Genomic DNA, 12,910 nt, shown 5'->3' on the forward strand with positions numbered 1-12,910 from the left:
TTAAAATTCAGAGGTGTGTTAAAAAAAAACGCTTGTTAGCTGGTGACCGTGTATTTTCATAGAAACTGTATGACAGTTGTACGCCAAACAGATATTGTCAAGTGTGAAGTGTACGAGCAAAGTTGCGGTTTTCATAATGGTAAAGTTAACGGAACGAGAAAAAATAGAAATTTTGTGCAGGGTTGGGTTTGGTGATAGAACACGTACTCAAAGAGAAGCTGCTCAATTATTTAATAAAATCCATCTTGATCGTCCTCCGATATGTTAAAATGTGGTGAGTAGAATAAAGACTAAATTTAGAGAATTCGGTCATGTTAGAGATCTGCCGAAATCTGGTCGTCCTGCTCGAGATGAAAATGAACAACTTGACGTTTTGCTTTCTTTGGAAGAAAATCCATGCACTCCTCTGTCGCAGATTGGGGCAAATTTACACATGGCGAAATCTATAGTTTACCGAATAGTTAAAAAGCACAAATATCATCCCTACAAAGTTATTCCTGTCCAAGAGTTATTTGATGACGACTTCTATAGGCGAAATCAGTTTTGTGAATGCTTACAAAACATGTGCAATCTAATTAATAATTTAGTAACAAATATCATTTTTTCTGATGAAGCCACGTTCTGTTTGAATGGTAGTGTGAATAGATAAAATTTTCGATATTGGGCAGAAAATCCGCATTAGACGATAGAGATAAGCACCCAGTACCCTCTAAAACTAAATATGTGGTGTGGAATAGTGCGTGGAAGTGTAATAGGTCCCTTTTTCCTTGAACATACTTTAACGGGATAAGTGTATCTCGATTTTCTCCAATTTGAATTAGTTCCGGCATTACTAGCTTTATTTCCAAATCCATTGGATCCAGACTATCATGACGAAGAACTAATTTTCCAGCAAGATGGAGCTCCTCCGCACTATGCTGCCACTGTGCGTACATTTTTTGGATGAAACCTTTCCCAATCGGTAGATAGGAAGGAGAGGACCCATCGAATGGCCTGCTAGGTCGCCTGACCTAACACCAATAGACTTTTTTTGTGGAGATACCTCAAGTCGAAGGTATTTGTTAATAAGCCAAATAATCTAGACGACTTGAAAGAGAAAATTCGCAGAGAAGTGTGCGCCATAACTCCGAAAATAATTGAAAATGTGCAACGAGACTTTATTGATCGCCTTGGATATTGTCAAGCCGTGAATGACAACCATTTTGAACATTTAACCTAATTTTTGTTCTTTTTTTATTTGTTACACAAATCGTCTTTTTTTCGACTTTAGGTTGACTGATTGACTTTAGGTATAGGACATGATGCATGAAACATATGTAGAATTCCACGCGAAATTCAAAGATGAAATAAAAAAAAATGAAGTTGATGGTTGTAATTTATTTTTGAGTAATCCTATATATATAAACTTCATGTACAAAAATGTGCAACTTGAAATAAAAATCGACGGGTCCGAGCGCCTTTTTTTCGAACACACCCCTGAATTTTAAATGAATTTAGACATAACTTTTGGGTTGCACTGTATACAATATTTTCAATACTTAAAATATAATTTATCACAATAGAGTAATTCAATTCTTTTATGTGTAAACAGTGCATTATATACCAACTTACTTCTTATCAGTAGATAATTGTTAGGTGTTATTTTAGCTGCATAGAGGAGTTTTCGCAACGTCGATATTTGTTATATTTAGTCTATTATAGTAAAATAGGCAGAATTAAGGCGCTCCATATCGGTCCTCTTATTGACAGAATTCTTTTTTTGAAGTTTGTTTGTTGGTCGATAACTACATAGGACAAACCTTGCGATTCTTAAAAGGCAGAATTAGAAACCACAAAAATGACCGAAAAAACTTTCAATCAAAAACAAATCCAACTGCTTTAGTACAACACAGACAAGAAACAGGATATAGTTTTGACTTTAAAAGTGTATTAGCGCCCTGAGAATATTTTGCGAAGCGTCGGCAAATTTAAATAGGCTTGAACTTTTATTTTGTTGGTCCCTAAACCCAAAAATAATCTAAACGATATGTTCCTATTTTTTATAGGAAAATAAGATTTATATGCTGCAACTCCGTCCCTGGATAGGTCAAATCCTCTGCAATTCCTCAAAAAGTTGCCTCACCACCTGTCATTTAAAACCTAAAAGTCTCATTTAAATCACTACAAGCGTTTTTAATATAAAGAAAAGAATCGTTTTCTCTAGAATTTTTGACCATTTCAAAGGGGACACCCTGTAGAACTTAAAAGAAAATAAAATAAGGGAAAACGTTCATGTCTCTCGTATGATTCATCCAAGCAACTTTTTCCAGTTTACGATTAAACTTATTGCTTTCATTATTTGGCTGCTGTCCAGGAGCCACGCAGACAACGTTGTCGCAGAGAAAACACAAAAACAAGTTCAACTCTGAGTCACCGAAAATAACTGTTATTAATCGCTGTCGAAATCTGCAGACCATTGCGATAAGACTCAATGGGCGCAATCGCCCTATCCGTGCAATTTCGCGCCGTTTTTGGAAAGTCTTCCAGTTCCGGCGTAACCGCGAACGGTGCACGTCTGTCCGCCCGACTTATTTCATCCAGACATCGTACGCGTGAAATCTGGAAATACGCGACGTTGTTCGTGACGAATGCGACGCATTCTGTTAAGAGCATAAAACAATTTTTTTTTCGTGGTAGGACGCATAAGTGAAAATACTGAAGTGTCACCTTTTTCTTAAGGATATGAACATTTAAATTATGTTAAGGATGAAAATCTTCGTTGGAATTATTTTGAGTATTTTCTCAGGTGAGTAATTAGAATTTTCTTCGTTTCTGCTAATTTAAATTTAAATGAGTTTTAGACTTTAGAAGGTGCCACACCTTATGTTTTTTATTTAATTAACTAAAAGTTCTACAAAGGATGAAATTTGAAAAAAATATATTAGTTTTGAAAAGGTTAAACAGTACTTTAACCAGATACTCCCGAAACTATATTTTTTAAATGTTTCAGTTTTTGTTATAAATGCTTTATTTAAGTCTTAAAAAATATACTTTTATTTTACAAAGGCCAAGGACATATATGGTCAACCAAAAAAAACTTATATATTTTTTTAATGCAAGAAATAACATATTAACATATAAACAAAAAAAAATATTCTAGTAAACGTTAATAAAAGAAGATTTACTGTTGATGGTAATTTAGGAAATAAAATTTAGGATGCAAACCAGCATCATATTTATTGCACCAATATTGTACTTTTTTATCACACAGACGACATCTAACTTGATTTTCTTAATATACCACAAGATGATCTTTTCCATCATGTCGTACCATCGGCCCTAGAGAGCAAAGGTTCTTGCTTGGTGTTTTTTTATAGGTATTTAAAATCCCCCTAGCAATATCTTTGAAAAGTATATTGCTCCAATTTTCCGCCATTACAACGATTGCTATGCATTCTAAATAGCCATGATATATCAAAGCAAAATACTACTTTTTACCCCTTATACTGACACAGTGACTTATTTTTTGGTCTGTTTTGTCTACCCTTTTTATATTTTTATTGAAAGCTTTGGTTGAGGTACGTATTTTCTTTTAATCTGATTGAGAAAATCTGAAAACGGTGCTACAAGGCAAAAATGACTCACTGTTTTATGCGATCATAAAAATGTTATTATAATTCCAGCGGCAAATAATATTTTCCATTTCTTCTAAAGCATATTCTAATGCGCCTGTTTGATCGGTTTTAATTTCTTTACTGGATTTTATTATAGCCACAGCTATTATATATCTATTTTCTCCTAGCGTTCCAGTTGCTTTTATAGACCTGTATATTAGAACTAGAAGCAAGTCCGAAGTAAACGAGGTTTTTCTAATGTAATTATGTCTGCAAACGTTAATACAACATTTGCTCTCACGTATTGCTTATTTATTTTGCAGTAGAGCATTGATAAGGTTTAAACCAATCAATATAACGCTTGTTATGTGTTCTCATCTAAAATTTGTAACTCCTTCTGATTGCTTTTTCTTAAACAAATTGAGGCGTATTTTACAAAAACCGCACATATCCAAAATCAACGAAATTGAGCTAGTGGCACCATCTAGTTTAAAAATATGATGTTTTTAATATCCGAAAATAAGATTCTACGAAAACGGCACAAGTACTAAGATAGAGCTAATTGAAAATTCGATAATTCTGCAAAAAACACACATGTCCATTGTGTTTCCACCAAATACAGCATTAGTGCGACAGGATTGGACATGTGTGCTTTTTGTCGTAAAATCTCGCTGAAGCGCTCGAATTATTAGTCAGTTTGTTATTGTTTTGTCTATAAACCAGACGTGTTCTTGTGATTTTTGACTGGAAGTTAAAATTTTCCTTTTCTTGCTCAAAAAATTTACTTAAAAAAATGCAAGATCGTGAAGAAGTGTTAACTAATTGGCCTACAAAAAAGCCAAAGAAAATAAGGAAGGAGACAGTGATCAAAGAGTTAAAAGTTCGTGGTGAAGAGCATATAAATCACAATGGCAAACGTGTTTTAGTGCGTAAAACTAGCGAAAATGTTAGAGGGTATATTTTTTAAGTGTGGGTTTTCCAATAAAAAAAATATTTTTTTATAGTTGCAAAATTTCCTGTTTTTCCAAAGTTGCTGAAGAAAAAAAAATTGCCATTCTTACCCAGTTTAATAATATGACTGACAAAAATAATCAAAATTCTCATTTAACTGGTCTCATATCAATGAACCATATTATTAGAAAACGTCCCCGATCTGAAATAAATAAAAAAACTCACGGTGCTAGTTTTACTTACAAAATAAGGGTGGATGAATCTGAAATAAAAGTGTGTAAAAAAGCTTTTCTCAGCCTATATGGCAGTAAAGATGCTCGTTTAAGGCGAATTCGAGATTCCCTTTTGACTACTGGAGCTTCTCCCAACGACAGAAGAGGAATGCATGGAAATAGGCCAACACAGATCACATTACAGGACTTATTAAAATCCATATAAAATCATTTTCCGCTAGACGCTCGCATTATTTACATCGTAAACATCCAAACTGTTCCTATTTACCAGAATCTCTTACGTTAAGGGATATGCATAGAATGTTCCTACAAAGTTATAATATAAACATACCATATAAAAGTTACTGGAAAGTATTTAAGACATATTTTAACATTAAATTTGGATTTCCAAGATCTGACACTTGTTCAGAATATGACAAACTTGCTCAGCAACTAAACCGTACAGATCTTAGCATAGAAGAACGAAATAGATTAGAATTAGAAAAGGAGATACACATTCGTAAAGCTGAAGCTTTTTTTGACCTAAAACGAAAATTTAAAATCCAAGCAAAAGCTGGAGAAGTAATGTGTATTAGTTTTCATTTTATGCAAAATTTGCCCCTTCCTCACATACTATCTTTTATAGCCGTCAACTTTGGTATAATGTTTTTGGTATGCATGCCCTTGAAAGTAATAATGTTTGGATGTACACTTATCTTGAAAATGAAGCCAAAAAGGGTGCCAATATAGTCACTTCGATGTTACTACATTTCCTTTAAAACCACATCCATAACCGCAGTTTGGTTATTTTTAGTGACGGTTGCCCGGGGCAAAATAAAAATTACGTAATGGCTCATTTTTTGTACACCTTGGTCAATATTTTAAAAATCGTTGATTTAGTAGAATACATATTTCCAGTGAGGGGTCATTCCTTTTTGCCAAACGATTCGGATTTTGCCCTGATAGAGAAAAAGAAAAGACGCCTGGAGAGAGCCGAAAGACCAGAGGATTGGGATAATATCATTTTAAATGCCAGAATGAAACCTAACCAATTTAATTTGATAAAAATGAAGCAATACGATTTTTTTGATATAAAAACTGCAACCTGCAACTTTTTCCTAAAAACTCCAAAGCCAGCTATCAACAATAAAGAAATTAGGATTATGAAAATAACTAACCAAACATCTTTACTTTTTTTAAAGGATTCATACAGTGGCCCATTCAGAAGCAGTATCGTGGCCAAAGCAAATTTATCATGCAACATCCAACTGGAAAGGCTTTACAAGGAACCTCTTCTATTTGCTTCAAATAAAGCTGAGAATTTAAGATCACTGTTACCGTTACTACGTCTTGTAGCTAATAAAAACTACTATGAGTGTATTCTGGATAATACTTACCCTGATAACATGGACATTAATGAAGAAGATGGTAATAGTAGTGGATGTGAAGATTAATTTACTAAACTATTAAACTAATCCTTGTTTAGAATATATTTTATGTTTAAATTTGTTAAATAAAACGTATGTTTTTTCTTATTTAACTTTTTTTTCTTGCAAAAACAACTTATGTCCAACAGTTTTTATAATTTTTTTTAAACAAGAATTAAATATATTAGCTTAATATACGTTGTAATTAATAAAAAAATATGAAGAAATAAATTTGTTTCTTTTCCTGAAAATTTTGGATTTTGGACATTTTTTGTAAAACACGCCTCAATTGTTTGGAGCAATCACGTCCAAAATACGGTATCATAGACGGGTCAATGCTGTGGGTTTCAGTAGCGCAAAATTCAAAAATATGCAACTTCCAAAGGTTTAATTTTAGAAAACTTTCATTTAAATCTAAATTCTGATTTTTAAATTGTTTTAATTTTTAAATTAAATTGATTTTTTAAAATAGCTTAATATATTATTTGGTGTTTTCTATCAGAGCTATTTTCCCAATATAGCAATCGCAAAGAAACGGAGGAATAAACACTGTCAATAAGAATCCCGAAAAAACACTTCATTTGATCCTTAGAGACATCACCCGATCTATTATGCTGCTCAGCATACATATTTATACAGGGTGTTTCTTAACCTATACGCATAAACTTGGGAAATTATTGCTAATGATAAATAATGACTAATAGTGAAAAAAAATTTAAGTAAAATATTTTTAGTTTCTGAAATAATTCTTTTTTTTTTCACAAAAATGTAATAACTTCATCAGGTGGAATTTTGTTTTCAAATTAAGAAGTAAACAAGTCCGGATGATGTTTATTATATTTAGTAGTACCTACTTTGCTATCAGTTGATACAGTTGTGGTCGTATTTCGTTTTTTATTAAAATTATTCCGCATAATTTTTCAAATGAGGAATTAATGGACATGTTACTGGCATATGGGGAATTAAGACAAAACAGTGTGGATGCAGCTAATCTTTATGCACAAAGGTTTCCTCATAGATACCATCCGTCGCGTGAAGCTTTTTTGCGTGTGTTTCAGCGGGGTAGAGAAACTGGAAATTTGCGGCCGAGGCCAGGGCAACATGGTGGAGCCATTAGACCTAGGCGCATTTTAAATCTGGAGAATTTGATTTTAGATATCATCGAAGAGCATCCTGACATAAGCACTAGAACAATTGCAACGCAATTTGGATATTATTTGGCAAATTTTAAGGCATGAATCCATTTCACGTCCAAAGGGTACAAGCTTTACTTCCAAGGGATCATGCGCCTCGAGTAAACTTTTGCGAGTGGTTGTTACATCAGCAGCAGTTAAACCCAACTTTACCAGGAACATTTTAGCTACGGATGAAGCAATTTTCACACGCAATGGTATTCACAATTTTCGCAACACGCATTTTTGGGCAGTTGAAAATCCGCATGCCATTCGGCGAACAAACTTTCAACAACGATTTTCAGTAAATGTGTGGGCTGGAATTGTAAATGGAATACTTATTGGCCCTTTCATTTTGGATAATCGTCTAACTGGTGCTCTTTATTTACAATTCTTGCGACAAAATTTGCCGGTACTCCTTGAAGAAGTCCCTCTTCACATTAGGCAGAATTTGTGGTTTCTTCACGATGATGCTCCACCACATTTTGCGCGACCAGTGCGACGGCATTTGGATTTAATATGCCCCGAACGATGGATAGGCCGAGGTGGTCCAATTGGATGGCCTCCTCGATCACCAGACCTTAATCCGCTTGACTTTTATTTTTGAGGCCACCTAAAATCTCTGGTGTATGTAACCAATGATATAACGTGTATGTTGACAATGAACAAGAATTAAGAAATCGGATATTTGCTGCCGCCGAGGAAATTCGACTACAGCCTGGATTAGCTGCTGTCTGCAACTCTTGGATTAGGCGTGCTCAATTATGTATTGAAAGTCATGGAAATAACTTCGAACAGTTACTATAATAGTTAAATAAACATTTATTTTGAAGAATTTACGTTTTTTTTAAATTTTAATTAATAAGTCGTTTATCTCCGCAACTAAAACTATTTTACTAAATTTTTTTTTCACTATTAGTCATTATTTGCCGTCAGCAATAATTTCCCAAGTTTATGCGTATAGGTTAAGAAACACCCTGTATATGTAGTTAAAAGGTCCCATAATTCGGAATTTTAAAAAAAGCAAAAACAGTTCCAATGGCGTCAAATTATTGCTTGCACTAACCTCGTGATTCCAGGCTCGTAACTTATTTGCAATATTAGATCCAATCATTTTTTCTTTTCTTTTTCCTATATTTTATATAAAATGAGATAACGGAATATCGATGGTGTAGCGCACAAAGGTGCTAAGTGTACTTTTTCACAAAAATAAGTAAACCGTTCTCACGTTTGATGCACTTTATATAAGGTATGTCCAAGGTATGTCAATGTAAGTACTGCCCAACAACCAAAAGCAAATTAACAATTATACTCCTGTTTTAACTAAATCCTTTAAATTTGCTTACCATGTTTGATTAAAAAATATAAGTTATTATTAGACCACAAAAAGCAACAAATAGGATCCACTGAAAAGAGAATTGAATGCCCTTTAAATCGATGTGCCACTTGACCACTAAGGATGACGTTTACTTCTTATAACCTTACGTAAATATGAATTTATAATACAAAACTTTAACAAAGTGAAAACGAAAACTCGATATTATTACAAATATCTAGTTACAAACTAGTTCTCTAATTTTGTATATAGGCTGTTACAAAATAAGATGCTGATTCTTAAGGATATTAATCCTTAGGTGATTTTAAGAAGAAAAGTTCAAATAAAGGTACGCCATAAGCCACTTAACTTTTGAGTTATAGGCTGTTAAAATCTTAAGAAAAAAATCGTTTCGTCATCATAACTTTATTAACTTCCTAGATATGTTTATGAATTTTAGCACACATTTTCTGAGTATCAACAGCAATTTTTTGAAGTAGGATATTTTTTTTAAGTTTAACCAGTCGCGTCCGTACAGTACTAAACCTTTTAATTAAATATTATATACGCCACTGCTTTTCCGTAAAATAAAAACTATTTTGATATTTCCCATCAACTTTAGGGCAAATTTCATTTCTTGACATTTTTTCGTCTAACATGCGATTACCGTAACAAAAAACCAAAACCATGCATGGTGAGTTTATTAGTAAAAAAAATTAATTTATTTATCGTATGGACATAATTATGTAAAAACATAAATGTATGTACATTTTATCATTACAATATAACAAATCTAATTCTAGAAGTCAAGCGGTACTGCAATATTAAATAGTTTAAAAAAATGTCATACAGGGTCACTTAAATTTGGTTGTGAGGTTGTTTTGTTGCTTTCAACACTCTGCAGTTCAAAGTATTGTTTCAACCCCTTATGAGAAGTAAATGTCACCCTTAATAATGATCAAGTGGCACATCGTTTTAAAGAGCGTTCATTTCTCTTTTCAGTGGATCCTATGTGTTGCTTTTTGTGGTCTAATAATACGTATTTTTTTAAACCAACCATGGTAAGCAAATTTAAAGGATGGAGTTAAAACAGGACTATAATTGTTAATTTGCTTTTGGTTGTTGGGCTGTCCATTTATACCTTATATTGAGTGTATAAAATGTGAAACGATTTATTCTCTTCAAGCAAGAACCTGAATTATTTTCATTTATTTTGATCAATTTAAAAAATTCAATTAAAAAAGTTGCGATGCCTGCATTTTTTTTAATTGACAGGCAGCGCAGCGCAGTTGGTATAGTTCAGTTCAGAGATCTGAACGGTGGACCAGATGTTGCCATATCGGTGTTGCTTGTATTGCCACATAACATGCATGTTTAAATCGCAAAATTTTATGTAGAAAGAGTCATAAAGTAATATTCTAAGCGATATTTAATCATTCCATTAAATAAATAAATGTTTTAAGCATTTTTTAAGAATTTATACATTTGATTCGTAAAATTTTACTACATGCGCCCACGTACTATTTTGTTAGACGTTTGACCTCAGTCACAGTCACTCAAGCGTGAAAAGTGCACGGGTCCGGACTTAAAATTTATTTGTATTTAAAACTTATTATTATTATTATTATTATTCGGGATTTTTGGGTTTAGTTTTATTAAGTTAAAAATTCAGGATAGTTGATAGCAAGAAAATATTTAATTTAACTATAAGATTTAAGTACGTAAAATCATTTTAACCAAAAATTTTAATTTATTAAGTTTAGTTTTTAGCGCTTTTATCAGTGGGGTGTTTATAACAAGTGATGAGAGAATAGGTAGTAAGAATTACTTAAGCCCATTTAATCTGTGGATTAAGGCATTAAAGATTTACTTTTTGACACAAAAGGGTAAAATGTTTTGGTCTTCAAATTTTATCTTATTTCCTTTTTTTGGGTATAGAGACTTTTTATTTGGTGGTTATTATTAACGGGGATTTTAGCTGCCACATTCAATGTCCTTTATTATTTTTTTTTTAATTAATAAATATTATGATATATTATTATAATAAAATACTCATGAAAGCCCCCATCTCTATATTTAGTACCAACATCTTTGGTAAAAAGTAATTATGTAGTCAGAAAAGTGGAAGTATATTTTTTAAATAAACTTTACATTAAAAATCATCTAGCTGTCTATATCTTAGGTGTATAAAAGACATAAGTTTTACTTATAAAAAAACACACTTTGCATCCTGAATGTAATATTAAATTTATTAATTTGTTTGCCTCATATTTAGTTATTGTGCATAATAGGATAGATTAGATAAATATTAACAAAAATAAATGCTAATACTAAAAACTAAAAATCTTATACAAAATCTTAAAATTACAGCGAGGATACTAAATACTTTTATAAATGTAACCACTCATTTGAATCTGTCCCAAAGAGTTAATATAATTTTCTAAACTCTGTTTTTTTGCTTTAGCAGTTTCTTCCATTTTTCATCCAAGAAACCAGTTTCTTTGTTGCCGCTATGGATTCCAACTTCATCTCGCATAGTTGCACCGTTGATTGAATATTTGGGAAGATACGCAACCTTATGGGCTAAAGCGTGACCGCACATATGCGTGAAAAATAGATGGCGATTCTCTCCAGTATGCGCGAAAATAATTTCGTCCGTCGCTTCTCATTAGTAATCGGCCGATCATCCCTGAGTCGTGTGGGAGAGTTTTTGCACAGGTTCGTGTTTGCCGTATTGAAATTTGGTAGTTGTTAAAAATTTTGTTGGATATCATAATCACAAATAGATAGATATATGTAAATGTATTCAGTTTGTGAGACAATGGCTCCTTTAGGCAAAATTAATCAGTGTGCGTATCGTGGGTGCAATAATGTCAGAAAATGTAAAAACAATGTTCTCAGTTTCTTAAGATAGAAATATTTTTAATTAATAAAAGTTTTGCTAAATCAAATAATGTATCTTCTCTAATAAACCCATCAGAGAATTTTTCAAATTTATGTCAAAACACAATAAAATCCTTTAATGAACTTTATCATACTCTAAAAGTAAATAATAATATATGCAAGTCAATTAATAAAATATTACTAGATAAAATAAATATAAATAAACCAAACCTATGTCCACAGCATATTGATAAATTTTTGCATTTATTAATTAAGACTTTGATTTATAACAACCTAAAATGGGAATCTCAATCTTATTAGAAAATCTTTAAAAAAATCTAATTATAAACCTCACAGAAAATTATCTATTTTATCTACAAAAATCAATCCGAACTCTTAAAGATATTGTCTCTTCATGTCTATGAGAGCCATTTTCTCTTTTTCTTTTTTTTACTTTAAGAAAATTTTAAATCAATATATTATGTTTATGGTCTTTAGTGATTTAAGTATTTTCAATAATTGTTTTCATGATGAAATTCATTCATGAAAAAGATAAAAATAAAGCCTAAAAAGCCTTTAAAGTTATTGAGAAACTGGTTATAGTACGAATGGTAGCTTTCCTAATTAAAAAAAAATAACATATTAAATGAATGTCGAGTAATGTTTTCATTCCTAGAGAGATTATATTTGAGCTTGAAGAAGGTCACTTTGCTGCAACGGTATTCTGCGACTTCTCTAAAGACTTTGACTGTGTCAACCATGGAATACTGCTCGGTAAGCTTTCTAGATATGGGTTGATCTAGGATTAGGGGAGTTGCTCTAGAATGGTTAAAATTTTGTTTTGTGAGACAGAAAAAAGTTTGTTTGGCCAAATGGCAGTTTGTCTGAACTTTGTGTAGTAAGCAGGGTTCGTTTCTCGGTCCTATTTTATTTCTATTGTATATAAATGACCTGGCGTCTCTCCAGATAAGAGGATTCTTTACTATTTTTGCAGATGACACCACTATCTTATGGGCAGACAATAATAAAAGCACATTAACAAGAACAATTTCTAAAGATTTATTAATGATTAAACAGTGGTTTGATGCTAATTTGTGGTCTTTAAACATAGATAAGACTAAATTGTTAAGTTTTTATGTTCAGAGCAGTTCATGATTCACAACAAAGAATTGGAAGTGAATAATTTTAACAGATTCTTGGAATTGTTATCGATCATAAACCTAAGTTTTATGGAGATATGTCAGGAGGCAAAAACTGGCTAGACGATGTTATGCTATTGAGTGGTTTTAAATGAACTGAGATTGATATTTGCAAAAACGGTCTATTTTTTTTTGTTGAAAGTTGGAACTTACTTTCA

At 32.2% G+C, this 12,910-nt stretch overlaps 1 protein-coding gene across 1 annotated transcript in view; it reads left to right on the top strand.

Annotated features, from left to right (window-relative positions):
- The first annotated feature begins 2,440 nt into the window (after nt 1-2,440).
- LOC126745611 (uncharacterized) overlaps nt 2,441-12,910 on the top strand; it is a 711,162-nt gene continuing 700,692 nt past the window's right edge. Inside the window, exon 1 of the mRNA XM_050453549.1 lies at nt 2,441-2,785. Within this exon, the coding sequence (XP_050309506.1) occupies nt 2,737-2,785 (49 nt within the window). The 5' untranslated portion in view covers nt 2,441-2,736. The remainder of the gene's footprint in view (nt 2,786-12,910) is intronic.

This window comes from Anthonomus grandis, chromosome 16, assembly GCF_022605725.1.
Source record: "Anthonomus grandis grandis chromosome 16, icAntGran1.3, whole genome shotgun sequence".
Classification (NCBI taxonomy): domain Eukaryota; kingdom Metazoa; phylum Arthropoda; class Insecta; order Coleoptera; family Curculionidae; genus Anthonomus; species Anthonomus grandis.